Source organism: Fonsecaea pedrosoi (assembly GCF_000835455.1).
Source record: "Fonsecaea pedrosoi CBS 271.37 unplaced genomic scaffold supercont1.7, whole genome shotgun sequence".
NCBI lineage: Eukaryota > Fungi > Ascomycota > Eurotiomycetes > Chaetothyriales > Herpotrichiellaceae > Fonsecaea > Fonsecaea pedrosoi.
The window spans coordinates 75,976-103,842 of record NW_013550609.1 but is presented as its reverse complement, the minus strand read 5'-3'; the positions used below and the strand labels follow the sequence as shown (position 1 = coordinate 103,842).

General features: G+C 51.8%; 5 protein-coding genes across 5 annotated transcripts; 1 reads left to right on the top strand and 4 right to left on the bottom strand.

The window, feature by feature from the left end:
- Positions 1 to 6: 6 nt before the first annotated feature.
- Z517_10101 (uncharacterized protein) lies at positions 7 to 18,554 on the bottom strand (the record flags this gene model as incomplete). Its single annotated transcript, XM_013423714.1, has 2 exons — positions 7 to 1,536; positions 1,587 to 18,554. 2 exons carry the CDS (start codon positions 18,552 to 18,554, stop codon positions 7 to 9), a joined length of 18,498 nt encoding a protein of 6,165 aa, XP_013279168.1.
- An 833-nt stretch (positions 18,555 to 19,387) lies between these two features.
- Z517_10100 (uncharacterized protein) lies at positions 19,388 to 20,161 on the bottom strand (the record flags this gene model as incomplete). The annotated part of the gene is made up of 1 exon (XM_013423713.1): positions 19,388 to 20,161. The coding sequence occupies one exon, from the start codon at positions 20,159 to 20,161 to the stop codon at positions 19,388 to 19,390; it is 774 nt and encodes a 257-aa protein (XP_013279167.1).
- A 345-nt stretch (positions 20,162 to 20,506) lies between these two features.
- Z517_10099 (uncharacterized protein) lies at positions 20,507 to 21,945 on the bottom strand (the record flags this gene model as incomplete). Its single annotated transcript, XM_013423712.1, has 2 exons — positions 20,507 to 21,873; positions 21,924 to 21,945. The coding sequence occupies 2 exons, from the start codon at positions 21,943 to 21,945 to the stop codon at positions 20,507 to 20,509; spliced, it is 1,389 nt and encodes a 462-aa protein (XP_013279166.1).
- A 683-nt stretch (positions 21,946 to 22,628) lies between these two features.
- On the bottom strand, positions 22,629 to 25,807 carry Z517_10098 (uncharacterized protein; the record flags this gene model as incomplete). The annotated part of the gene is made up of 2 exons (XM_013423711.1): positions 22,629 to 25,694; positions 25,748 to 25,807. 2 exons carry the CDS (start codon positions 25,805 to 25,807, stop codon positions 22,629 to 22,631), a joined length of 3,126 nt encoding a protein of 1,041 aa, XP_013279165.1.
- An 830-nt stretch (positions 25,808 to 26,637) lies between these two features.
- On the top strand, positions 26,638 to 27,708 carry Z517_10097 (alkylated DNA repair protein AlkB; the record flags this gene model as incomplete). The annotated part of the gene is made up of 2 exons (XM_013423710.1): positions 26,638 to 26,920; positions 26,975 to 27,708. 2 exons carry the CDS (start codon positions 26,638 to 26,640, stop codon positions 27,706 to 27,708), a joined length of 1,017 nt encoding a protein of 338 aa, XP_013279164.1.
- Positions 27,709 to 27,867: the final 159 nt, after the last annotated feature.

The following is a 27,867-nucleotide window of genomic DNA, read 5'->3' as shown; positions in this document are numbered from 1 at the left end:
TAACCATCAGAACATGTTCTCGTTCCCTTCCATCCCGCTCATGGCAAGACTGTGCGTGCTCACAGCACGCAAACTCTTCGCATCACTGCCACCGCTGACGTGTCTCGCCGAGCTCTTCACTCGCTTTCCCTTATCTGGTCTTGCGATCAGAACCTGCGCAGGGCACACGACAATCTCCTCGTCTCCTACTCCATTGTCGTCCCCTTTCTTGACGACAAGCGGGAAGAGTACCATGCGCACCACCGCATGTTCACGTTCCAACTCCTCGTTGCTTGTCGTCTCGCCACTTCTTTCATTCATCAAGCTTGCATTAAAATACACTTTCCGAGCCAGGTCGCCATTGGTATCGTACTCGGGCTGCAATGGCGGTAGCATGATATATTCGGCTCGTTGGGTGCGCATCTCGATTGAGAGTTCTACCGCCGTGCGCATCACGTTGCGCAACGATCCCACAATCTGGTTCTCTAGATGCTGGGGTGGAGGGAGAAAGCGTGACAATGTCGAGAAAATCTCAATGGCCACTGCTTCGGTGTCGCTCTCCCGTTGCGCCTTGAAACTCTCTCGTTTGGAGAGCAACGTGAGCGTGAGGGCTCTCCATTGGTGAACCGCGCTCGGTGGTCCCACTTCTCCCAGATTCTTCTCCAGCTGCTTCAGTTTCTGCCGTTGATCACGGTCCATACCAAACAGATATCTAGTAAAGACATACTCCCAGATCATGGTCATCACCACCGACATGAAAACATCTCGTCGCTTGACCCGGTGCGCCAGATAGTCATCCACGTCTGAACCATCGAGTATCGCATTGTCGAATCGGTCCACAATCTTTTCATCTCGGACCTCATTTGTTGTGCGACAAAGCTTCAAGTCGCTGAACTTGGAAAACCGAAGTACCCACCCTTGTACTTGTTGACACAGCTTCTGGCACGCTTGATCAAAGTAATCCTCGTCGTGGAAAACAACCACATCGTCTGCCCCCTTTGACAGTATCTGAGACTGCAAGTCTCTGATCTTTCCTCTGGCAGCTTCAAGCTCTCCCCGAAGTCGTTCTATTTCTGCATTTTTCTCGCCAAGAGCTGTATCGATTTCGTGCCTGACGATGGACTCCATCCCAGTTGACAGCTCATTGTGCCGTGATCGCAGCGTTTCCAGTTCTTTCAAAGAGTCTTGCCATTGCGATTGCGCCTCATCGTAGTTATGCCGGAGACTGGACAAGCTCTGTTCGTGTTCTCTTTTCAGTGACTCATGTGTCGCGATCAGGGAGGCCACCTCTTGTTTGAGACGCGTGATTTCCGCATCCCGCTCCTGGATTTGCGCGTTGAACGCTACTTCCGCGTTTTCAACTCGATTGCGTTCGAAATGAGCTTGTTCGAGTTGCTGTTCTGTGGCTATCTTTGCTTCGGCCAAGGAGCGATTCTCACTTGCGAGCTGGTCCAACTTCGCCTCAAGATCTCTTATTTGCTGCATGCTCTGTCGTTGTCGGATACTCGGAGGTCGTGTGGGAGAACGGGGACTACCGGGTAGTGAACCATACCCATCCTGCTAGCCTGTTAGGGATAACAATCAACATCAGGTCGCGTCAAACTTACATAGACATCTGCCATTTCCCTATCACGAGCAGCAGCCTTGCCCGCGCTCTGGGCATTGACCGGTGCTTGTGATGACCCCGACGCGAAATTGGCTGGGTCGTAGGGGGAGACTGAGGTGCTGTGCAGGTTGCGCAACGATGAGGTCCGAGACTTGCTTCTGCCAAGAGATTTAGCGCTGGGACTGGGAAAGTCACGTGAAATTGCTGCGGAGGCTACAAGCGCGGCTGCTCCAGCGGCTGCCGCCAAGCCAGCTGTTCCAAGGCTGTCGGTCTCTGCAGGCTGTCGAGGCGTCAGATTTGTGGGAGGATTGACGAACGGATGTATCTGTGAGCTCGCCTCGTGTGAGTCTTCATTGATGGCGTTGAGCGTCGTCTTGCCCGGCGAAAACGGGCGCATGATGTTGGCCTGTGTTGGTGAGTCAAAGCCCGACCGATTCCCCGGTGCTACACCTGACCGGCTAATCTGATTCCAAGCAAGTTGGTCACTGTCATCGTTGTGTGGGGAAATCTTGGCCTTTTGTTGCCTCAGCTCCTCCCGGCTGAGATGATGGCCATGAATACTGGGGCTTCTCTGAAGGGTACTTGCCATATCTTGAGGACTTCTGTTCCGAATATCCGTGTTTATCGGGGATGGCATGGCGGGAGAGGAATTGAACAGAACCGAGGATCTGTCCTTTGAAGTGGATTCCACCGGCGAAGGCTTTCTTCTGGGCGTCTCTAGGCTGATCGACTGATCGACCTGGTGCCTACTCGTCACATTCTTGGATACATCCTCTGTCGAGCTTGTGGGTGATTGAGGCCGAGGCGGACGAAGGTTTATATCTGTGTGGATTTCCCTGGGGGTACCGAATTCACCATCTTGGATCGTAGGGCTTGCGACATAGCCACTGTCTCTTGCGGATGGAAAGTGACCTGATGATGGATCCGGCGACTCGAATTGAACACCGCTGTCTCTATTCGATTCGGCATGGGCAAGCTTGGTAACAGGATCAAGCTTAGCAAAAGACCAGCCTGCGGACGGTTGCCGAGTGGGCGAGGGTGCCTTTCGTGGAGTTTCTCTGCTCGACTCGCTTTCTCCAGCACCAAATCCAAGTCCTGCGGCAACCCCGAGGGCAGTATCCATAATATCGTCGTGTTCAGGTGGTGGAGTAAGCGCACGATCCCTTGGTAGGTCTTCAGGCTCTTCTCCTGACCAAGCCGGAGGTGATTTTCTTCTCTTTCGTCTTTCACGTGTGGTCGCACTTACATCGGACAAATCTTCGGTATTCTCTTGGGCATGTGCTGGAACATCTGAAAATTCCCTGGCCTCATTGTGGATGATTTCAGGAATTTCAGGCTCTAGAGTTTCAGTTTGGTCGAGTTCCATCTTTGGCAGGACAATATCCTCGAGCCCTTCGGATATCCCACTTTTCTTCTTTGCCTTCTTGTCCTTCTTGCTCTTCTTGCGCTTCGAAGTATCTTTATTGATGCCAAAATCGGGGTCCTCGAGTCCGGTTGCGTCTTTTCCGTCTTTCGAGACTGTGATTATAGCATCTGCCACAGCATCCTCCTGACCCCTTTTAGAAGTAGCGAATCGATTCTCTGACGTGATAGTGTCAGTCTCTAACACATCTTGCCTGTGATCAATTACATCTGGGACACCAGTATTCGCTGTGACGAGCTCTACATGTGTATCTTGCGCGTGAAAATGGGCAGACTCGTCCCGCGACAGCGTTTTTTGATCGTTTGCTGGGTCGGCACCAAACATGCCCTTCGCGGAATCCAATATCATACTGGCCCTGTTCGCTCCTTCATTCAGCATACCATCGCCGATGTTGCTGGCGGGCTGCGCGGGATCAATCTCCATCTCACGGGGCAATGTATCATCCACATGCTCAAGTTTGGTTGTTGGCGATGCAGCTTGCTCCGACGTAGATATCGGATCAATTGATTTGTCTAGAGCACGCTGGCCAGGTGTGTCCCCTGCTGCACCAAATAGAACGGCCGACTCGTGGGTGTCCGACGCGTTATTGGTGTAGTCCTGAGAAGGTAGTGATCCTTGATTAGCGGAGGCAATTGAATCCATATTATCCCCAGTCTTCATCTCGAGTGACGCCGTGAGGGGGGCCGGAGTTTCGAGCTTGCTTTTAGCGTGACCTTTCTCCCGGTCAGTAGGAAGTGCCTCCATGCAAGCAATTTCATCGGTCCGCGAGATTTCTGGCTCTGTAGGTGGTGCCGTTGTCGATGACCCAGAGGCAGCTTCAGCTGTCTGATCCTCATTTCCTGTCCAAGCAAGGACTGACTTCCTCTTCTTGTCCTTTTTGGACTTCTTCTTGCTCGATGCCGGAGCAAAGAATTCAGCACTGTCAGTCTCCAGGGTAGGGACCTCGTTACGTTCTGCCATGACAGCGTCCATGAGCTCCGGCGACACGGTCCGTTGCATTGGTGTTTGCACGGCCGACATGAAATCGTCATTGGAACCCGGTGTTGCTGTGCCTGATGTTTCGAATTCATCAGCAGCAGTCAAGGCTTTACTACCCCTACTCTTCTTCTTGGACTTTTTGCTGGAGAATCCCCATTCAGACTCGGGCTGAACCTCTGTGAGTGTTGATGACTTGCTGGGTTCCGCAGGCATATCGTCTCGCGGTGTATCGGCTCCATTCTCCGCTCTTAGGTCTTCAATATCATCGGTCTTCGGCTCTTCTTCGAGCACTGTTTTCTTTTTGCTCTTCCTCTTCTCTTTCCGAGACGACTTCGTAGACGCCAAGTCTGGTATGACAGAGTCAAGCTCCTCCGCGTGAGGAATGCATGCAGTGGTGTTCTCCAATTTTGTACCCTCCAGCATTTCGGATTCGGATTCGGGGGGTAGCAAAGGTGCACCGGCCGCATTCATCTCATCCGCAGTCGGTGGGGAAGTCTGTATGGCGCTGTGGATTGGAAATGCCGACCCAGAGAGTGTGTCCTCTGTAGGCTCGACTACAGGTAGAGGCTGTGAAGCTGCTCTCGCCGTAGCTTTTTCGGCAATGTCACGTTCGGGGTCAGGTTCCAGAGAACTTGTGCCGATTGAAGTTACCATGGCTTCTGTTCCGGGCTGGAATTTGTTTGCGGTGGTCTCTTCGACTTTTTCCAGATTGTTCTGAATTGTCGGCTGTGGTTCATTCACGTCTCCCTCAAGTGAGAGTGTCTTCCGTTTCTTTTTCTTGTCTTTCTTTACCCGTTTGGTTGAAGCGAAAGTGTCTTCGTCTGCTACAGTGTCATTTGATTTTTCAGCAGCTGGATCTTGTTCTGGAGAATCGACCACTGCGAGCTCCAGTTTGGATTCCTTTGCTTCGACCTCAGGTCCTACATTTCCCGTTTCCCGAGGCTCGGACACAGGCTCCTCGTATGTAGATCGACGCTGTTTCTTGTTCTTCTTCTTCGACCGCGACGGGACCACTTCTTCTGTTATGTTCTCCACCACCACCCCCTCCTGTGCTGCACTTGGTGCTTCTTGCACCTCACTCTCCACGCGCTCTAGCGGAGGAGCTTCTCGGGATTGCAGATCATCTGCTGGGAGTGCCTTCGTTTCATCTGGGATGGCGATCTCATCGGCTTGCCGTGGTCCGGCTTGCATTGATATCGGTGTTTCCGGCGGATTTCCTTCAGAATTTTGCGCCTGCATCCTTTCTGTCAAAATTGGAGCTTCTGAAGTCGACAATCCTTCAACATGCGCCGAGTCGGTGTGGAGCGATGCTGGGGCTTCTGCAACACTTTCGGTGCTGACGTCCGCTCTTTTGTCTTCCAAGGGCGTTGTGGTGGACGCATTGGCAATGGGATGGCTCGGCTCAATCTTTTTGTTTTCATCTGCTTCGATTTGTCCAAATGCCACCGCGGGAAAATCCTGTGCTGCAGTTTCTTTGGAATCTTGACTATCCATTCCCCCATGCCTTCGGAGGATTGTGGCGTCCGTTGACGTCTCATATTGTCGTCCTGCACCGCTAACTGATCTGGAACCGGTGTCGAGAACGTTATCATCAGAGCGCTGTTCCTCGTTCAAATCATCTGTGTGGGGCGGGTCTTCAACATCGTCTTTCGATGTCGAGAACAAAGGTTTCTCTTCTGGCTGTTCACCTTCGACAACGGGGTTTGGACTAGCTGATGCCTCCACTGATGCCGGCAGTGCCTCAAAGTCCGCAAAGGTCAGCGGCTGCTTCTTCTTTTTGCCCTTTTTCTTGGTGACGTTCCATTCCTCTGGCTCAAACCTCTGGTCGGGCATTGCTTGTGGTGTTGCTTTGTCCAAGGCCTCCACGTTTGTCGATTCAATTTCTGCCGTGATTCCCGTAGGCTCGGCGTTACTGTCATCCCAGGAAAGTTGCCGCTGGTTCCTTCCGCCGTTCTTCGATTTCGATTTCTTCCGAGTTGACATTTCCTTTTCAGCAACAGGCTGCTCAGCTTCAGGGGTAGTGGAAGAATCAGCTTCTTCCACAGGTTTCTCAACCGCTTCTTGTTCTTCAGCCTTCTCAGCAGCGGATTGACGGGCCTTCTTCTTCCCTTTCTTTGCCTTTTTGCAGGAAGAGTCTTCGTGTTCGAAAACTTGATCTGTTGAAGTAGTTTCAGCGGCGTTACTCATAGCCACTCCTTCTGGTGTTCCAGCAATTGACCCCGCTATCTCGGGCACCCGCCTCGCACGTCCATCCACAAGTTCAGCCTCGCGTCGGACAGGTTCCGCTCCAGCAGGCTCCTCTTGCAGTAGCTTTTCGACATCAGTTCTATCCTCTTCGGAAACCGTTTGTACCTTTCTCGGCTCTTCCACATATCCAGCTGCCTGTGGTTGATTACCAAGACCTCCCAGAGAAATGGAGGGGTTTGTTCCTGGCATTGAGGGAGTTGAAACCATCTGGCCTGCTCCTGCTGGAGCTAGATCTTGCTGAGCTATAGGTTCAGCTATTGGCTGCTTTTCCGGAAGATTTACATTCCCTTCCTCCTCCACATTCTCGATATTGCTTTCGACATCCGGATCATTCTGCAGGCTGACCTGTCCGCCAGCCTGGGGGAGACTCGCCTCAGCAGATTTTAGTTTCTGGCCCTTTTTTCGGTTCTTTTTCTTTTTGTCTGAAGGAAGCGACCATTCTTCATCTTGATCTCCGAGAGCAGAGGGGACGTCCTCTCCTTTGGGGGTTTCAACCGTTTCCGACATTTCAGTTTCCTCGATGGCTGAGACCTTAGCGATATTGTCCGCTTGTGACTGAGAAGCATCTTCACTCGAGGCTTCAAATTTCGGTTCAGGCGTTGCGGGTTCGATGTTGGATTGTCGCTTCTTCTTTTTCTTGTCCTTCTTCGACTTTGTAGATATCGATGGCAGGTTATCTTCCCAACTAGTCTCGGATTTCTGTTGTTGAACCTCTTCAGAGTCTTCTTCCATGGTCACCGCGTCACCCTCAGGTAGAGCAGCATCGATAGCATCTCCAGTCATTGGTTCAATAGCAAGCCTTGATTCACTTGCTGCCGTGTCAATTGAAGGAGGATCGGCCAGAGATTCCGATTCGATATTCATACCGTTGCTGAGATCTGCTATTGTTTCTACTTGCGGCGTATCAGCAACTTGGGTTGATTGTCGCTTCTTCTTTTTCTTGTCTTTCTTTGCCGATACATACGTTGGTGCCATACTCTGCTTACTGATATCTTCTGTCGTAGCCGCCGCGCCTTGCATCTCTCCTTCGGGCAAAGTGGACTTGGTGATACTGGGCTCGGTGGACTCATCGAACATTAGCTCTGGTTCATCTGACACGGCTTGGGTTTGACTGGACGGAGGACTATGCCGGATTGTTTCTGCAACGAGGGTTGATTGCCGTTTGTTTTTCTTCTTCTTTTCTTTCCTTGATCGCTTCGATAAAAGACCAAAGTCTTCCTCTACCACATCGTCAGATGATAGTTGCTGGCCAGGGGTAGACTCGATAGCAGTCTCAGTAGGGCCTCTAGCCCCTACTCCGTTCACTTGTCCAACAGAAGAATCAAGAGAAACCTTGGCAGGAGCTTCAATATCAGTTTCACTGATTAGCTTCCTCGTAGTTTCAGTAGAAGCTCCAATTGCTCCAATATATGTTTCGAGATCGATCTCGGCACTCGGTTCAGTAGCAGGTTCATTGACTGGCTGAAGAGTAGGTTGATTGATAGGGTCAGAATTGGGCTCGAGAGAAAGTTGAGGAAGTGGCTCTCGGGTAGGTTCGACAGCAGGTTCAACGGCAGGTTCAACACCAGACTCATCGGTAGATACAGGTATGGGGTCTGTAGCAGACCCGATCTTAGGCTCGATCGGGGACTCGGGAGGATGCTCAAAGATCTTTTCTGCAAGAGGCTCGCCAGTAGATTCAGGAGCAAGTTCACTGGCACACTCAGCAGCCAGTTTGTCAGTCAGATCAGTTGTAGTCTCGGTCGTTGGATTGACAGGAAATGACAGGGTTGCTGCCTCTGGGGGAGGATTCTCGAGTGCCTGAGGTTCAGGAGAATCACTTGTCCCGACAGGTTCAGGTACTGACGTCTCGTCAGTAACAGCACCGGATACAGAGAAATCGTCGGCCTTGGTGACAGCCTCGTCCTGAGCAGACTGCATTGCCACGTCGGGGAGTCTTTCAAAGCTAGATGCTAGGGTGCGAGGCATTTCTTCCGCGACATCCAACGTTGGTTGGGGATCAGTACCGCTTTGAGTACCGTTGCCTGCTGGTTGAGGAGGAGCATCATTATGTTCCGCAGGCTCTGTAGACAGGACCGTAGCAATTTGTTGTTCGACAGCGCTCGTGTTCTGCTCTTCAGAATCGGGGCTGGCTTGACCTTCTCTAGTTTGCGGACCGTGGGCATCCTCGATTTTTTCGTCCAAATCTGGAACTGTATCTGAGCCTTCAACTTGTTCTGCGGTTTGTTCTGCAGCTGGAGTAGGTGAAGTTTGAGGTAGTCGGTCACCGCTCTCAGTCCTAACATCGTCGGCCGATCCAGCTACGTCACCATCAAACAAGGACTGCCGGTTTTTTTTGCCCTTAGACTTCTTGGATTTCTTCTTAGAACCGGAGCCGTCACCAATATCTTGAGGCTCTTCCCCACCCAAAGCTGGCTGGGACTCGAGTTGAATCTCAGCGACTTGTGTTGTCGGTGCTTCTGTGGTTGATTCTTCGTGTGGGATACCAGAGTCGGCGACACTGTTTGCAGTTTCTCCATCTTGCGCCGATGAGTAAGATTCGGTGCTTTTCAATAAGCTGGTGCGTTTCTTCTTCTTATCCTTCTTGACCTTTTTCGTCACAGGGAATGTATCGTCATCATGGCGAGGCTCATCTTCGGCAAGAGCTAGGTCATCTGGAGGTGGAGCTCCGGCTGATACCGGTTCTGTTGGCGACTCTGTGTCCTTGTTGTCCCCACCAGCTTCAGAGACCATTGGCTGTGTCACGATTTCATCTGACAAAGACGCCTCCTGACCAGATCCTGAATTCTGGAGACCATCAAAAGCAGAAGCTCGCTTCTTTTTCCTATCTTTTCTCGACTTTTTCGATGTGAAAGCCCACATATCTTCGTCCTGGTATGCCATCGACTCTTTGATGGAGGTTTCATCGAGTGGTGACTTTGCCCTCGCCAGGCCTTCATCATGGATTGAAGCGGCCTGCGGTTCTTCCATTCCCTCTTCTTTGACGACCGATGGTGGGTTTGGCGCAGGAACCCCTGGCTCGTCATGGACTTGCTCGCCCTCACCTATAATAGGGATGGCTCCAAGCTCTGGGCCCAGGTGTTTTGCAGCTTGTTCGTCTTCTGCTGAAGGGAGTTCTGGTAGAGGCTCTCCGGATGTGGCTGCCACTTTCACCTCTTGTGTTTCATCCGGAGGGGTCAGAGCATGGACCAGCGCAGTCGCATTAGTTGACTTCAGATTAGCTCCCGCAGCTTCTGGTTCCTCGAAAGATGTATAAACATTATCTCCAGAAAGCTTTGTGGATGTGAGCGGACTTTCAGCTCCGACCAGGTCAGCGGGAGTGCTGGCATCTAGCGTCTGGTGTTCGTCTGAATTCCCGTCCTCCTGAAAGGTACTGAGTAATGTGTTCGCTTGCCCTGGAGTTTGCGGTACTTGGTCCCCAGCGACCTCTGACCTAGAACTGGGCTTTGAAGAGTCAATTGCAACTTTTCTGGAGGTCACATCGATCGTTTCCGGTGTCAATAACTCGGAAGGTGCCTGAGATTCCTCGATCGCCTCTGGTTCTTGCACACCTTGTTCCGTAGGATTGGGCTCTTCAATCAGACTTGACACATAGGCTGCTTGGTCCGTTCTTGGTTGTTGTTCAGAGGGTAGGATAGTAATAGTAGATGGATCTTCTTCAGGTGTCTGTCCGCCCGTTTGCTCGATCGTCGGCGGCGCATCCATTTTTTTCCTAGACTTTTTCTTCTTGCCCGACCTTGAAGTAGTCTCTTGGACATAACCTGAGTCCTGTTGGACTGTGTCTGCAGAATCAGCGGATCTCTCCAGTGAGCCAGGTCCCTCTAATGTCGGCTGCGCGGGTTCATCTGAGGGACTCATGGGAGTGGACTGTTGAAGGGCTGGGTCAGTGGCCTGCTCAGCCTCTCTAGTTTCGGTTTGATCAACCCCTGTTCCAGTCTCGTCCCAGTCGTAAGACTGAAGTTGTTGTTTTTTTCCCCTTTTGCCCTTCTTCATTTTCTTCGAATATGCACCGCCACTGTCATCTTCGGGAGTCGACGACAAGGTTATCGTCCGACTATCAGTATCGGTAGTCACGGGAACATCGGAACCCTCTTTGACATCGCCAGGTGGTATGTCTGACTCACTGGTTTTGATTTCAGAATCATCGCCAAAGGGATTTGGCCCTTCTCCTGCTGATGCGAGCTCTTTATTGACCTCCCCAGACAACGTTGGCTCTGATGTTTTGACATGGGATTCTTCCAATGGGGATTGCGAGGTTTCAGCGTCAACTGGCGCTGAGTCTGATTCCACCAGGTTACCCAATGCTAACGCCTTCTTTGCTTTCTTCTTGTTTCTTTTGTCTTTCTTCGAACGCCCGACATCCGCTTCTGTCCTAAGTATCTCTGAGGCTTGCTGGGTAGAGACGGATGGGGTCTCGCCTTCTTCTCGGATAGTGGACAAATGAGTCCCTCTAACATCAGGAATCTCTGGTTGGAATGCTTGGTACGCTGTTTCGACGGATGCGCCCTCAACCAAGCCTCGAGCTTGTACGGCTCCCTTGAATGCCTCTTCAAGAGGATCACGGCTTGATTGTGCGATACTTGATAAAACACCTTCTGCAAGAGGTTGCTCGAGCTCCGTCTGGTCGGCCGCTAGATGTTCGTTGATATCGACGTGATGTTCGACTTCTGGATGCGCTGATGAGTCAGAATCTTGTGCCGAAGTAGATTCCGTCGGCTGTACGTCCAGTGCGTCTTCAAATGACTCTGTGGTGCCAGAAGTAAGTGCCTCGACATCCCGGATATCCGAAACAATCACGTCTTTGGGCTCCCCTATTTTGGGATCTTCCACATCAGCTTGCTCTGCGTTCACATGTGCTTCTGAGGGCGACGCTTCGTTGAAGGCCGTCTGCACATCTTCATCATCCTTGTCCCTCGCTTCCTGTAGCTTGTCTGATTCACTATCAACTTGGATTGCCTCTGCTTCGTAGATTTCAGGTTGCGGCTCCAGAGCCTCGTGTGGGTCTAAAACGGGTTTGGCTTGTTGCTCGAGACCTCGGACAGAATCCAAGGGTTCTGCTGCTCCAGATGGCGGAGGCACACTCGCTTCGTCGCCTTCTCCAGATTCTTCTTCGGATCTTTCTACCTTCTCGAGACTGGTTGTGTCATCCCTGACCATTTCACCGAGGCTGGTTGGGACAACATCAACTGACTTTGCCAGAACCACTTCTTCTAGGTTGGACGGGGTTACACGTTCATTGTCGGCTGGTTTCTGCAAGCTCCGGGCCCCTAGATCCTCGGCGTTGGATGCAGGACTAGCGTTTGTTATCACGTCAGTGTCAAGCCTGCGCTTGTGAATCTCTGTGAAAACGCCTCGCCAAGCGTTAGTATCCAGGGCGTCTTTCGTGGGAACCTGCGATTCAGTACTCCGATGCATATCAGTGTTTGCTTGAATTGACTCGCGCTCCGTTTGTTGCTGAGAGGCCGTCTCATTGTCAATTCCTGTATTGTGAGCTGCTTTGGACCCGGACTCTGGTGTGACGTTCATGGACTCCAACTTTCTGACCGTTCCGGTTTCATCCGCCGGGCTATCCTCTTGCAACTTCTCGAGCACTTCATGGGAGGTGACGGTTAATGCAGAACCAAGAAGCGCACCAGCAGCTGCTGTAGCGATTCCGTCCTGCCACGATACTGATGTTGATCTTGGAGTGGAAGCGCTCCTTCGACCGCGACTCTGACTTCGCGTCCTCGCGGGAGACAGACTCCTACTTCGTGCACTCACGTAGTCCTGATCGACGTCCGTGCTTGCGACACTGGGGAGGGGGCTATGAGGCACAACTTCCTCGTCCACCAGAGCTTCATCATGAAAAAAGGCCGGATCTTGGAGCAACTCGCTCGGTGAATGGAACTCATATTTTGGCTTGGGCTTCTTTTCTTGGTCACGAGCCCTTTGTGCTTCACCAGGCACTGGTGTGGCTGATCGAGAATCCAGATAGTCTGGTGATTCTCGCCGTTTCTCACCATCATCATGCCAATACGAGTAACTGTGTCTCCTGCCATGTTCACGAAAGCTTTCCGCGCTGATGCGTGACGGGGTAAAGGAGTCGGGCAGGTTTTGCAGATAAGCTTCTGCGCGAAGATCTTCCATGGACGGATGGGCGGAGCTGGTTTTACTTGATGGCAACGATGGGTACTCCTCTGAAAGTTCCGGTGGCGCTGCTTTCGCAAAATTTTGTCTCTCTACAAGATACAGCGGTCGGAATTCTTTGCTCGAACGAAATTCCGTCGACTTTGGCCTTCCTTGTCGAGTTCGTGGGGTGGTCAGTGGTGAGCTTGGAGACATAACTGGCGAACTCATAGAGAAGCGTGGGTTAGTGGGCGAGATGGGAGGCCGTCGGAAATGCAACGGCACAGCGGTTGGGGAGCTAGCCACCAGTGGGCTGGAAGGGATATCGCCTGTCCGTATAGCAGACAAGCGTCGAGAGGCTGCGGGTATGGGAAAGGGGCTCGAAGAAGATTCCTTGAAACTCCGTTCTTCCTCGCCAACGCCAGTTGCTGGTTCGTCAGGCAAAATCCCCGAATGAACATCCTCCATCCAAGTCGTAGGGAGAGCCGCAACGTGCTCGTTCTCTGTAGGACTGATTGTTCCATGTGCGTGGACACTACTGATGGGATCGGGCGGTGAAGACGTGTCTGTCTCAGACATTTGCCCCGAGACACCATCAATATCCATTGGCGTATCCGTGACCATTGGTTGTGGCATTTCGGGGCGACTTGCTAAAAAAGACTCTTGTTCTGTCATGTCCTGAAGCGGTGTTCCTGCGGTCTCCTCGGCAGAAACAAATCCGTCGTCGACAGTCTGATCATTGGATATCTCGTTTTGCCCGGCATTCCGGGTTTGACGATCTGGGCTGTGTTGACTCCTTGTAGCTGGTTCAGATGCTGCAGATGCGACATCATCAAACTCAGGTTTGTCCCTTGACCTGCGTTTTCTTCGAGATTCGGATTTCTCAGATCGTTCTCGATCTGCTCGACTGTCTGACTTAGAAGATTTTGCGCTCTTCTTGCTAGATGTACTGACATCACTCTTGTTACTGGAGAAGATATTGCTGAAAAAGCCACTAGACTCCTTCGGTCCTCGATCAGGCGCGTTGCTCACGATAGACGCGTTGTCTGCTTTCTGAGCTCCGTCAGAGGTTCCGCGGTGTTTGCCTCGCGAGGTTCTCTTATCATCCTTGCGGTTTCGGCTCGTTGCTGGAGCCTCAACAAGATCACCACTGCTGTGCCTTGACCTTCGCTTAGACTTTTCATTTTCATACAGATCATCGTCGGTACGGGATCTCCAAAGTGGTTCGAAGTCTGCACTGTCATCTGAGCGTCTATTCTCAGATTTTCTTGATGTCATCACGCCCACGTCGCTCTTGGAGCTGGACTTCGACCCCTTCGACTTTTCCCGAAGTCGTTCCCATTCCTCTGGATCTGAGTGATATTCTCCCTTGGAATCTTTCTGTCGACGCCCCGAATTTGCATCACTAAGCGTAGTCGGCCCCTCGACTCGAGATGATAGAGCTTCGCCTCTACTGGGTGAGCTGATGTGGTCATGTTCAGCAGCATCCTTGATCAACTGGTTCGCAGCGAGAACAGCAGATGTACCTAACACCATGTCCAGTGCGGAGGTCTTGGATGAGACGCTCTTCGCGAGGTTGCGGTCACTGTCGGTGGCATGTAATGGTTGTCTGGGACTGACGTCGTCCCTGACTTCAGACGAAACTTGCTGTGGCGAGGGAGGTTCAAATGCATCTCCAGAAGAGCGGGAACGCTCTCGACGACGCAGGTCACTCTTGCTCGGTCTGGTGGCGTCAGACGTGATTTCTTGGTCAAGCAGGGCTGTTCTACTTCGGTCTCCCACATCTTCCAAGGCGAGAACAGTTGTCGGCTTAGTATCGGGTGGAACTGAAGGGGAATTGATCCCTGTGATGCCCGGATCGCTCACTGTTTCCGCAAAAGGGCTTTGATAAAGTGCTTTCTTTCCGTGGATCTCATCCGTCTCTGGTGGGAATGAGTCTTTGTGCTGCTCTTCAAGATCACCATTGACCGGGGAAATAGCACGTTGAGGAGTAGACTCATGCTCCGTGCTATGGTGAGTCGTCTCCTGGGAGCCCTCCTTAGATTGAGGCTGTGGTTCCTGATTAATTTCCTCAGCTTCTTTGTCATCAACCGTCCAAGTGCGGCTTATGTGAGGTCTGTCATCAATGACGGACACTTCCTTCTCAAGACTCTCTGCCTCTTGTTCATCCAGTGTCCAGGCCCGACCCACAGCTGGTCGCTGTTGTGAATCTTCAGTGACCGAAAATGGCACTTTGACAACTTCATCCGGAGATGGAAGATCTGCAGGTCTCTGATCCTGAAAGTGCGAATCAGGTCCGTACTCAGAGCGCTCGTATTCTGGAGTCACGACTTCGTAAACATAAGTGTCAGGATCTCCCCACGTCACTTTAGACTCCTTCCGTTCTAGCGGCTCACCAATATCATCGGATGCCTCGTTCGATTTGGGCTCGATGATGGGCGTTTCATCGCCCCTGATACTGTGGACACGGCTTCCAGGTGGTGTAGGCTCAATCAATCCAAGCATTGGGACAGGCCAAGGGTGTAACAATGGGTCGTCATCCGATCTAAGACCAAACGGACGATAGTTGAATGGGTCGAACGGATGTGAGCTTCCAGGTTTGGGTGCTCCAGGAGCAATTTCAACTACAGTTGCCCCGAACTCATCTCGGTGTTCAGCCTTGTCGTTGTGTTCTTTGAGATGCTCCTTGATCTCTGTGGGAACGAAGAAGGCACTATAATCGTCATGCTGGACCGGTGATGGCGTTGAACGAACTCGCTGAGCAGCCATTCTGGCAATTCTTTCTTGCTGCGTCTCAGGTGGGGAAGAGACGTCCTTTTCTCTCGTCTTCAAGCTAGACTTTCGGGCCGGGGTTGCTTCTTCACCCGACCGACTCCTGTCGTCTTGATTTGCCATACCACCTATGGCCACAGTTGCTGCAGCACCGATGACAGAACTTTCGACAGCTCTCTTTATACTCGAGTCCTTCCGTTTCCGTTCTTCAGCTTTTTCGTGCTCCTGGTAGAGCCTCTTTAGTTCACGATCGATCTCAGCCACTCGTTTGTCAGCATCCAAAGAGCTACCACCCGCATCAGACGATCGTCCTGGCCTTGCTGATATTTCGTCACGCATTGGCTTGCGAGCATTTGGTGTAGACTCCACGGGAAAAGTAGAATCTGTGGGCCTTCCTCGTCTATTGTCGTCAGACCTTGAGCCCCGCCCCTTGTCCTTACCACTGGAGCGTTCCTCATTTTTGAGCTGCTCGTCAGTCAGGTTGAAATTGACGCTGCTCCTCGGACCCTGGGAAGGAAGCTCAGGCGAGTTCGAATCTCGTGCAACATGGCCCCGGGTTCTCTGTCCTTTCAATGACGTCTGCCCTTCAAGCTGGATATCTTCTGAGATATTCTGGCCTATAAAAGGTGCGATAAGGGGAATCGGTTGGGGCTGTTGTAGAGGCACAGATGTCGACGATACCCTGGTAGCATAGGGAGAAGCAGCCTTCGACGGGGGATTAGACACTGGTCGGGGTTCTAGCTCACGCATCGGATCTAGCGCGCTGTAGGTTGGGGGTGGATTTGATTCCTGCGAGAGTGCGTTAGAAGCCATCCAACCACCCAAGGCTCCTGCTGCACCCACCACAGCGGCCGTTTCGATTGATGAGGTGGGAAAAGATGGTGCGTCCCCGAATTTCGCCTGTCCCAAGCTGTTCCGATGTCGCCTTTGGTCATCTTTTCTGAAGTTGTAATCCGATACTGATGCTCGGCCACCTTGAGCGAGATGCTCTCGGCTCTTGGAAGCAGAGAATCCTCCACCATATGCCATTGCTGTATCCACACTGCTTTCGGAGTCGACTTCACCATCTGTGTCATACCATTCGTCATCGCGTTCGTCAGTAGTTTCGTGGTCAGCCATGGAGATTCGACCATGTGGGCCCCTGCTGCCCGGGCCTACATACTTGTTAGCGTCATATTTTTGCCTACCTTTATGCTCTCTTCTGTTAGCCTCGTCAGCAAGAGCAGCACCCCTATTGAACAGGTCTTCCATCGGCGGCACGGGGTTGTTGCGATGCTGTCTGCCTTGTCTTTCTGGAAGTCGCCTCTTGGAGGGTTTCCGACGTATGGTTCCCTCACCATACCGTAGATCAGCGTCAGATGAGGAACTTGAGGCATTTGAGAAATTGAAGAGGCCCTTTGGTTTCTTCCCCTTCTTTAAATTAGCTGATGGGCTGGTGAAGAAGCCCATCAGACCACCTGACCCGTCGTTGGTCGTTGACAGGTCGACATATGAATGCATTGGTGAGACTCGTTTGGAAAAATATCTCCTCCCCGAGCTTGGGGACCGACTTCTATTTTTCCTTTGACGCCGGGAGTCTGCGCCCAGAGCTGCAGCACCAACGGCAACCCCAGCAGCGCCCATTCCAGCGCTCAATACTGCGCCACGGGAGACAATGTGTGAAGACGAGCTCGAGGACGATGAGCTCGATCGACCGGCGCGATGTCTTCTTTGGGTTGAAGATACGCTACTCCTCCCCACCCTCTTTGGATCCTGAAATCCTGCATCATTGTCTTGCGAGAATGGTTGTTCGGCTTGAAAGCTGACTCGGCTCTGGTTCACAGGTCGCCCTGACTTCACCGAATATGTGTCATCGAAGCCATGTTTCTGTTGAACCACTGCTTGCCCAACTTTCGCCACGCCATAGCCAGTCAAGGCACCGACCACCATCTTCTTCTTGAGTGAGGAGGATTTTCGAAGATTTTCATCCGAGCTATGCCTATACATCTTGTCTACCCGTGTCGTACTCCCATACCGGCTCCCGGGGGATGGCTTTCGCCGGCGATAGTCATGTCTGCGAGGTGCATCGGCAGGTGAACTCCTGGGATCGAAGCAATATTTACAAACACCAATTGTCTCGGTGTACTCCTCGAATCGCGCGACTGCTTCGGGATCTCGCCACCAGTCAATGAATCGTCCAAATAGTCCCTGATGTTTATGTCGGTGGGCATGATGCATCTGGTGACCATGTGATACAGAGTGATCATGTGCTAGTCCGGCCATATCCGCTGAGTGTTGATGCTGGTGGAGTGAGGGCGTATTGTGAGGGTGGCCAGAGACGTAGGCACCAGCTGCCGCTCCAGCAAGGGCCGCCGCGCCACCGTACAGACCTGCATTTGAATGCTGGTGTGAGACTCCGAAGCCGGCAGGCGCGGAATAGGGGGTTGATGTAACGTGTAGCCCAGCTGGAGGTCTGTTGGGCGTTTGATATGCACTGGCTGACGGTCCTGCACCTCCGCCTCCACCTCCACCTCCACCGGCATAATACTCGGCCGCTGCACCGATCACAGCAGTGCCTGAGACCGGAAAGGAGCCGACCGCACCAGGAGCGACATCAAAAGGTGGTGCGTGGTTACCCGGAGGGCCTGGGCTAGATCTGGGACTCGCTCCATAGGAACCGTGCTTGGGAGGCTTGTTAGATCCCAAGCTCGGTTTCTGGTGAGGTTTAGAGGGTGTCGATTGCGACCCGATGTCGCTATCATTGTTGGTTTTACCGAAATAGCTAGCAGCAGCACCGACTTGGCCCATACTGCTCGGCTCGGGAGGGGGTTTGGCTTCGACGGTGGGCTCCTGGAGATGGGCCTGCTCTGCGCTGGTGACAATATTTGGGGCGTTGGGACGAACGCCAGGTTGGGAGGCTACTGACTCGCCCTGGTCACCATAGTACTCTGCCGCCAGTCCAGGTGGTCGGTATGGCTGAGAGTACGTAGACGGAAACTCTCCAGGAAACTGGTTTTGAGGTAGTGAAGCACTATTATGCCGGTAGTCGCGGGCACTGTCCTTCTTTTCACTAGACTTCCTGGTCCGACGAGAGTCGCGAGGGCTATCTTCTTTCTTCGGTTTCCATGACTCGGTATCTTCCGTGCTTCCCCGACTCCTTTCATGTTTCGTCCTTCTTTCAGTCTTGCTTGGCCGTCTCCTCGTGTCGTTGCGTTCAGATTCTTTTCGCGTATCATCTCGGTATCGACCAGATATCTGTGAGGGTTCGTCGGTGATCGTTGTCGCATAAGTGGCATCGGGCTCTTCATGGTAGCTGGGACGGCTGGATTTTCGGCGCGACGAGGTTGTCGTCGCGTCTGGGGCGAAATGTCCGGTTGGGGAATCCTGATCATCATTTCTCGGTCGCTCGTACCTCGAAGATGCCTCTGAGCCGGCCCGCTGCCGGCCTGAGCTGGATTTTCTCATGGCACATCAGACGGAATCGTAGAGGCGTCAAGGCGGTGTCGACGTGTAGAATTGGATCAATGAAATAGAATAAATGGGCGTCGACGGCACTACTCGTATCATTCCTACGACGCGGCTGATGTTGATGTTCGCCGTTCAATGGGATAAGGAGGATTAGAAAAGATGTTCGTCCTGCGCAAGTGATTCAGAGACAGTTAAGGCCTGCTGCGCTGGCAGGTGCGATGATCGACTTGTCAGTCGTGTTTTGCAAGTGCGACTACTACGAGTTTTGAGTGGCTGGGCCTGGCGAGCTGGCTACCTGTTGTAGCCTGGGGAGGGGGGGGGGGGGGAAGCCTGTCTAGTACCGAGTAATTGCACAACCCCGAACTCCGACAAGCTTGGAAATCGTCACAGAAATTAATTAGGGCTCGCCTAGGTGCCGTGGGTGCGTACCGAGCGAGCGGTAGGGAGCGGCCACGACCCTCAGTCGGGAAACCCACATCACCGCCACACGAGGCAAAGCTAGAATATGCTTGGATTGACAATCGGGCACTTCATCTAAGCTCTGTGTATTGTTATTGTTTATAGATGGAGTCACTGAGGTCGGACACGCGTTTATCTAGGTAGGAGATTGAAGACAAACCACCCCTTTGCTTGTTGCACACTCGTCCTAGTCGTGCGTTCAGCTCTACTTGGGTGAGGGCGCCGTTCATGGCTCTCTTCACATGGTTCAGCTGGACAAGGGGGGCACGGATGTTGGAGATGCTCATATTGATTGGAGCGTTGGGAACCCAAGGGTTTAGCGCACTTCAGTCGTGCTGTCAACTTAATAGACCTGAATTGTTCTGACTGTTCTACTCTTTGTGAGTGTAGTATTTCCTCCAATCGTGGACATCTTTGAATCCCAAAACCTCTCGGATTTTCTTGTTGGAGAGGGGCGCCTCCCACTCGCCCATCTTCCGCGTAATGGGTGTATTGGGACAGTGCTTTTTCAAAAACTCCTCTGTCGGCACTGCCGTTGTAATAGTGTCGTTGGTGGCATTAAACACCTGGAACCCGAGCCCGCTCTTTGCAACGCACAAGTCACAAATTTGACCAAGGTCCCGAGCATCGATATAGCTCCAAGCATTTCTTTTTCTGGTCTCTGGTTTTCCCACGTGTCGGGGAAAATTGCTCTCGTATTCGTGTGGCTCAATCACGTTGCCGATCACCAAGGCGTAAATATCGATATTGAACCGTCGGGCAAAAGTCCGAGCGACACGCTCTCCGGTCAATTTGCTGCAGGCGTACGTATCCTCTGGATTGCGATCGTACGTATCCTCCTCAAGAGGGAAAGAATGGTAGTCATCGTCCCCTTGCGTGAAGCAAACACCATAAGTGGTCTCGCTGCTGGCAATGACAATCTTCTTCACACCCAACTTGCACGCAGCCTCGATCACATTGTATGTGCTCATGACATTACCCCGAAAAGTCTCGCTGTCTGGCACGATCATATTTCGGGCATACGCTGCAAAGTGGATGACAGCGTCGGGAGGCCCAGGGTGTTTCGGCAGACCAAACTCGCTCATCGAAAACAGCGAGGACAGTGCGTTGAACACTTGACCGCCATCGGTCAGATCTGTCTTCATTGTGTATACATTCTTTCCTGGAGGGATATGGTCTTTTGGGAAATCCACCAGATCCAAGTTCAGAACCTGGTGTCCTTTGTTCAACAAATATGGAATGCAGTGCCGTCCGGCTTTCCCGGAGCCCCCGGTGAAGACGATTCTTTTACCTAAGGAAGTAGACATATTCTCGGGTGCAAGACTGCAAGCAATGTCGCATGCAGATGGAAATCAGCTCTAGAGGCAGATAGAAATGGCAGCACCACTGGAAATTTCTGAGAGGTGATGACATGGAGTTCAACCGGGGTGATCACCGATGACATTCCGTGTGCCAGGGACTGTGGTAGCCCAAAGAGGAAGCTCGATGTTTTAAAACACGGCACTTCGCTTTCTTTGCAACTTGTTTGTATCTTGATCGCTCCGGCGCCGGAAATTGAAAATGCTCGATTTTGGTTTGATCTGTGGTTGCAACGCAGGCGCAGGTGCGAGAAAACTTGATTGTGAAGCAGCTCCTGACATGTAAGGACCTGATGAGTATCCCCCCCAGGCATTCACATATGGAGTAACGGGATGTTGTCCTTGGTGTGTCTCGAGAAAGGCTGATTGTCCGGCTTCGGAGTGGTGCCTGTGTTGTCGTGGATCTCGAGGAGGAAGATCTGGACGAGCAGATGCATCTTCCCGCCCATACATTTGCTTGAGCCGCTCAGTCTCCTGTTGGATTTCCGCCTGCTTTCTTCGCCGTTGTTCCTTTTCTTCTCTCTCCAAGAGTTGCCTAGTCAAGCGCTCCTCCTCCTCCTCTCTGCGCCGTCTTTGTCTCTCTTCCTCTAGCGCTTGCCTCCGCAATCGAGCAGACTCGGCTTCAATCTCCCACTGTGTCCGTGGATCTGTGGGTGGCACTCGCGGTTCGTGGGTGGGCGAGACTGGCTGAGGTCTGGCATCTGTTTGCAGAATTGCAGGGCCGGTACTTGGACTAGCCGGGTTGGATTTCTTGTTCACGTTGAGATTAAAGGTCTCCTTCAAAGAACCAAAATACACATCACGGATCACCACAGCTCCAAGCAGGAGGACCACCTCGAAACCTTTGAGATCCTCGATATCTACCCTCTGCAGATTTGGCTCATACAGGGTCAACTCTTTCAGAGCCTTGAATATCGACACAGTGATATCTGGGTCTCTGTGTTTGGCCTTTCCTTCTATATCCGTACTCTTCCCAGACATGAAACATGCCAGATCCTTTGAAAACTTGCTGTCTTTCTTCCACTTGAAAACAATTTTGGGTGTAACCTCTGAAGCAGCCGGGTCGTATTGGGTGCGATCAAGCGCAGACCCAGATGGAGGCCGAAAGGTCTGTTGTGGCATCTCGAATTCCCACGATGCGGATCTGTTGAAGCTCGCAGCCTTGTGCCTCACTACTATCTGTTGATCTGGATTGTAGAGCTGTATTACGAACTCGGAGGGGAGGATGGGTTCAGGAGGGGGTGGGATCGCCCCATTTAACCTGGCTTGTTCGGATAGAGGAGGAGGTTGGGTCCATTCTGGGATGAGCAGGACTTCGGCATAGAGGACTTCGGGACTAAAGGCATCGTAAAGTGCTGCCGCATATCGGTTTCTCGAAGCATGGTTATCTGGGTCTAGATGTCGTACCGTGTAGAAAGGCTCATAATCAGCTCCATGCTGGGAAAAGAGAAAGGTGGACAATTGCTTCGGTTTGTCTTTGGACGGTTTGAGGACAAAAGCTGCAACTGTTAGCAATGAGGATGCTGGAGGGACAGACATGCACACGTACTCGGCAAATTCTCATCCAGCATGGCGTTCCTGAACTTGTCTATCGTGGTGTCCTTGTGGTGCCAGTGACGAGGGCGTCCAGTGGTAAAACAGACACGCTGATACTCGAGACGACTCTACAGTACTGCAAGACTTTGTGGTTGACTATAGATTTGAAGTCGAGGACGACACTCACAGGCGCAACTGAGTCCGATTGTTTGCGCCCTCTTACGAATATCAAAAACACAGCCACGCTTCGTCAGGGCAAAGCACTCGAGGTCACGTCCTCAACGTGACTCCGGCTTGTTAGGCGCCTCAGCCTGGAGGCTGTGCGCCCTGTGGAGGCTCGCGGTTTACGTCGACGATCCCGAACCTCCGTTTGCAGTGGATCATTATTACTGGGTCGCTACGTGCTTGGAGGGACTACGGTGAGCTATCACCTTTGCAGTAACTTGGTGATGCATCAGTACCAGTATTTTCCCCACACTATCCATGAATACTAGGTACCTAGTAGTAAACCAGTACAGTGTATGGATTTTCTACGAGCAAGACGCGCGTATTCGGTACGCAGCTACGAGTATACGACCAGCCATTGACCACAGCCCAGCCTTCTAAAACGGAAATTTCTTCAATTTACAAAAGACGCTGCGTCAATCGTGTTCATGCAGTGTTGAATATAATATAGTTGATGAACCCGTTTCCAAAACTGCAGTTCAACGTCTTGTGGCTATTGAAGTCGCAATGCCTCTTCATCAAGGACACCGAACAAGTTTTCCACCTCTTTCAGCACGTCCTGTATCCCGAGGCCCAGCTGGCCCGTGACTAGTGCATACGTGTACAAAAGGCTATAGTCCTCATCTTTGGTCCTTTGTTCGTGTGCGTCAGCCTGTCTATACTCGAAAATCTTTGCCAGGAGCCTGTCCCGTGTATTGTCAATGCTGGGCAACGCGTCACTCGTGATTGAATATTCCAACTTCATCGAACTCGCGAGAACGCTGAACAAGTGACTGATCCTCCGGCACAGCTGCGCTCGTTCCTTGGCTGTGGCTTTCAAGAGTGCCTCCTCTCCTGGGGATGTGTTCAGATCTTTTAGGATCACCTCGTTCATGGCGTGGAATGAACCCAGCATCTGCTCAGTACTGTTGAGAATCCGGCCATAGGTCGCATGTGGGAACGGCCGTCGGAGCTCAAACTCGCTTTTGGATGCCTCTGCCAGGCCTCGGAGCTTAGCTAGAAATCTTTGCAGATACAACTCCTCCCGCAGGTTCATGTAGCGATCTGGAGGGATACCTTCGGTCAGCGTGGCCAGTGGATCTCTCTTCCAGATTAAACCCATGCGTAGCCACAGTAGTGCAAGGCCATCTTTCAGCTTTTGCCGAGCCGATATAGGCCAGACGGCGCGTGTAATGATCAATCCCCATATGCAGCCAGAAATTACGGCAACCACCCGATGTCCGGCGATTGCAAGGATCAGGGGATTCTTTGCGGCATCCTCTTCGTCTCCATCATCATCATCGTTGTCACGACCAGCGAGACTGTAAGCGTACAAAGCACTGAGGTTGTATGTCAACATGATGAATCGTCCCATCGGGCCTTTGCCTTTTCCAATGATAATATACGCGGTCCAGTACGCCATGCAGACCCCAAAAAGACACAGGATGAAGGGATTGTCGTGCGATATTTCCCAGGCGGCTATTGCGAGAACAGCTCCAAGACAGGTTCCGAGCACCCGGGAGTAACCCGTCGTGTTGGACGCTCCGATTGTCATGCTGCACACAAGCATGTAAGAGACCAAGCCCCACTCCCCTCGCCAGTGCTGGTACAGTGGGCGTGTCGAGGAGAGGAAACTTGGAAGTGCGTACAGAAGAGCGCCGAGGCCGACCTTGATTGCAAACCTGATATCGTCACGTCGAAAAAAAGATGCTGCAGCGTAGAGGTAACGGAAAAATATTTGTTTGAGGCGAGGTTGATCAGGCCACTGGGGGACATTATGCTGTGGAGATACATTGAGCTGCTTGTCGCTAACCTTGACTTCAAATTCATCGGAACCTTTGGCCAGTTTTGCAAAATCAGGGTCGAGTCCAGCCAGTTCTGTGTGGGTGTATGGTGAGCGCCAAAACTTCAGCCAATTCCACGTCTTCCCGGAAGGATGCTCGTCAACCTCGAGCTGGAGCTCGTCGAGGATGTTCAAATATTCTTTCACGGATTCAGCCACTTCCACCAAGGAGAATGAAAAGTGGCCACAGCAAGCAGCGGCATCCTCCCAGTCAGCTTGAACAGGCATTGGTCGAGATCGAAACATGTCCTTCTGACTATATACAGCCAGGATTGCATCTTGTCGAGACTGTTTGTACAACCCCAATGCTCGATCAAGACTCATTTTGAATTTGGGATTGGTGGAAACGATGTATCGCTTAGAGGCATCAAAGGGGCAGTCATCCAGGATTTCTTTCAAAGTGAAAGCCAAAGATCTCATGGAAGGCCCAAGGTTTTCGATGAAAAGCTCGAATATTTGCGCCGGTGATCGAAATGGCAGGGGAGTTGGACCCGACAGCGATCCAGTAAGCGGCCTGCCCGACCCCTGGATAGGCGAGGATGGTGCAGAGTAATTAAACCATTCTCGCTCGCCCATGGTGACTTTGGAACTCTCCATTGAATCCATCCAGTGTGGTGTAAGAGTATTCTCTGCTGCGAATTGCGCGGAACTAAAGGCCGGCTGCTTGGTCACGACAAACTGCATGGCTGCAGCACTCCGAAGGCCGCCAATGCTCTGCGAAATCCGCTGGAGACATTGCGCCAGCCTACCCTCAATCAGAGCCTGTCTCTCGGTGCCCAAGAAGTAATGTTCGTATCTTGCTTCTTTCAAATTTTGTGGAATGGTAGAGGAAAGCTTTTTGTGCTGATCACTAATGCTCTGAAAGACGCTATCTTCCAGTTCTGCCTCATCGCCAGATAGAAAGCTGCTCGTAATCAAGGCAAGCATGTCCGCATGTGTATCAGTCACCTGCAGGAGGTTTTTCCTCAACTTGTGTCTGGCGGAGATGGGGAAAATCAAGAAGGAAACAAGCATAGTGGCTATCACACCAGCGACGATCATCTTGAGGATTTGCGCGATAGACTTTGTCGAGTAGTCACCGGCCTGAATGGCGCCTTCTTTCGTGAGGATGGTGACCAGGCTCAGAGATGACAGGGAGCATGCTATGTTCACCAGGGGATCATTTCTCCTCAGCTTGATCCATCCGACAAATCCAAGACCGCCTCCAACAAAGACAACCAGAACAATAGCGTGTCCAAGCTCAATAAGATGAACAGTATCTGAAAAGAAAGCGGCGACGGTCATGCTGAGGAGCGACACGACCGCCACGTAGAGGAATGCGGACGTAGCCAGCAGAAGAGCATCCAGCATACTCCCAAGGGATCTCGCTGGGTGAAAGTACACCGTAATAGTGGCGACCATGTGTTTCGAGTTCTGTCTCCCGAACAAGAGGCTCAACCGGGGAACAAATGTGGCCAGACTGCCCAAGAAGTATGCCAGTGCGCATTTGAAGATCCCCTTCCCAGTGTCCGAGAGCATGAACTGTTTGGCTCGACCTGCCAATTCCAAGCTCTTTGACGCCCACGAGCCATGATAGGGTCCGGGGCAACCTGGGCTTATTTCTTCGATTTGTCCCAGTAAAGGAGTGGTGTCGTCCACGGCGTGGTTAAAGACATCGGGACGGTCGAAGTTATGGAGGGTAAATGTTTTGCTCAGCCGTTTGCCCGTGGCGGGATCGATATAGGAAGATTGACGAAGCTAACATGTATGATATCAGCAGCACATTCCCACGGTGGCTTGTCTAGACGTACGCTGGCTCTAGGATTCAGATTGAATGTATTTCTGTCGAAATCTTGGCCATCTGCGGCCATACTTTAGACAAGCTTCGGCTGCTTGTTAGGCTACCCGGACGACCGACCCCGAGATGAGATACTGGCCATATCAATGTGACCACATAGTGAGATAAGGATAAATTGAAGTGATCTCTCCAAGGAGAAGAGGATTCAAGTTGTACAAATATTGCCTTTGCAAATTATGGATTGGTTTGTTTACGGTGGGTGCGGCGAGTCGCCTGAGAAGATGACATCAATCACGGCCCGACATTCATCCGACATCTCGTCCATCGTCCGTCGAGAACGACAAAAACTCTGGAATAGTATATTTTATCTCCTCGACTCTACTTTCTCCTGGGCTCAAGCTGTCAATGGAACTGATTTGGTCCCTACTAGAGACGATACGTTTAACTCCCAAGACAGAAGAGTAAACAATAGGGTTAGCCATCGCTGTAGTCTGTCCAGTTCGATATCCAAGCTTGATATCCTTCACCCCTCAGTATCCTAGAAATCAATATTTCACCCGTCCTCACGGGTAGACCATGACCGCCCACTTTTCACTGGCCAACGATCTGACCATGATTGCCCAGAGTTGCCAAAATCGCATAACAAGCCTCGAAAATAGAACAAGAGAAAGAGGGAGATAGGTAGAAAAGGGGAGAGAGAACGTAATCGTGGCTGAGCTGGTACACTGGAAATATCGAATCTTGGCATCTTCCCTCACATCGCCTTTAGCCGCGCCAGATATTCCGATATCCTCATGATATATATCCATCTCTATAATTTTACTCTTCCCTTTTTTTTCGTCGTCTGTTCAAACACGGGGCCAGACAGCCGACTGCGCGTCGACAGGGACTTCTGCAACGCCAATGTACGACGCTCACGCTAGACCTCCCGAACATATGCGAGAGCTTTTCAAATTATGGCGGAAACGGTCTGCTGTTGAAGTTGAAGCTGATCAGCACATCATTAACCCACGAGAGCCAGATTTCAATAGAGTCTCAGCTTTACCGGAGTCTGAAGTCCTTGCACAACCCGATATGGAGATTTTGACCACGGATTTTCTCGATAATGCCATAGACATCGCAGCCACGGGGGCTGAAGACGCTACTTTACCACCACGAATAGCCTTTGAGGTGAACGGACTGCCTGGTTCGCGCTCGCTCTGTTGCTTGCCATGTCACGACACAAGCTAACTTGAGGTAGGTCTCAAAGTGTTTCCTTCCCTCTTGCCTCCTCGACTCCAAGTTGCCTTGCTAGACAGGCTCCTTCATCGTGATCTCTCTAATCCCGTGCACAAGACTAATCTCAACTACCACCACCATATCACCTACCCGCGAAACGCAGGTACTTCATCTTTATCTTCATTCTTCGCTGCACGTCTCGATAATGTTATCTCCCCGAAGGATTCTTCGACTCACAGACCCATGACCATGGCGCAGATGCTCGGAACCAAATTGCGCTGGGTCACATTGGGAGGTCAGTATGACTGGACGAACAAAATTTATCCTGATAGCGAGCCGCCGCCTTTTCCCAACGATATCGCCGCTCTTCTAAAGAGACTATTTCCTGCCGTTGACGCCCAGGCCGCAATTGTCAATTTCTACAGTCCCGGAGACACCTTGAGTGTGCACCGAGATGTTAGTGAGGCATCCGACAACGGCCTCATCAGCATCAGTTTTGGTTGCGACGGTATCTTCCTTGTTGGCGGCGACGATAATGCTGATGCTATAGTCATTCGGTTAAGGTCTGGGGATGCAATTCTCATGTCTGGGGAATCCAGATATGCCTGGCACGGCGTGCCGAAGATCCTCCCGGATACCTGTCCTCCCTGGCTGCAAGACTGGCCAGATACGGGCCACGATGAACTATACCAGCAATGGCGAGGGTGGATGAGTAAGAAACGAATCAATCTCAATGTCCGTCAAATCACCGAATGACGCTCAGCCGATTCACGGCCAAAGACTTGTGATGATGGTGCAAACCGCCCGCTCGGAGTGATGGAATCATGCCCAAACAGGCAGGAGAAGTCTGTCCTCATTATCAATTTGTTCCCACCGGTAATTGGAGGTAGAGGTGGAGATGTGCGTCTCCAAGCA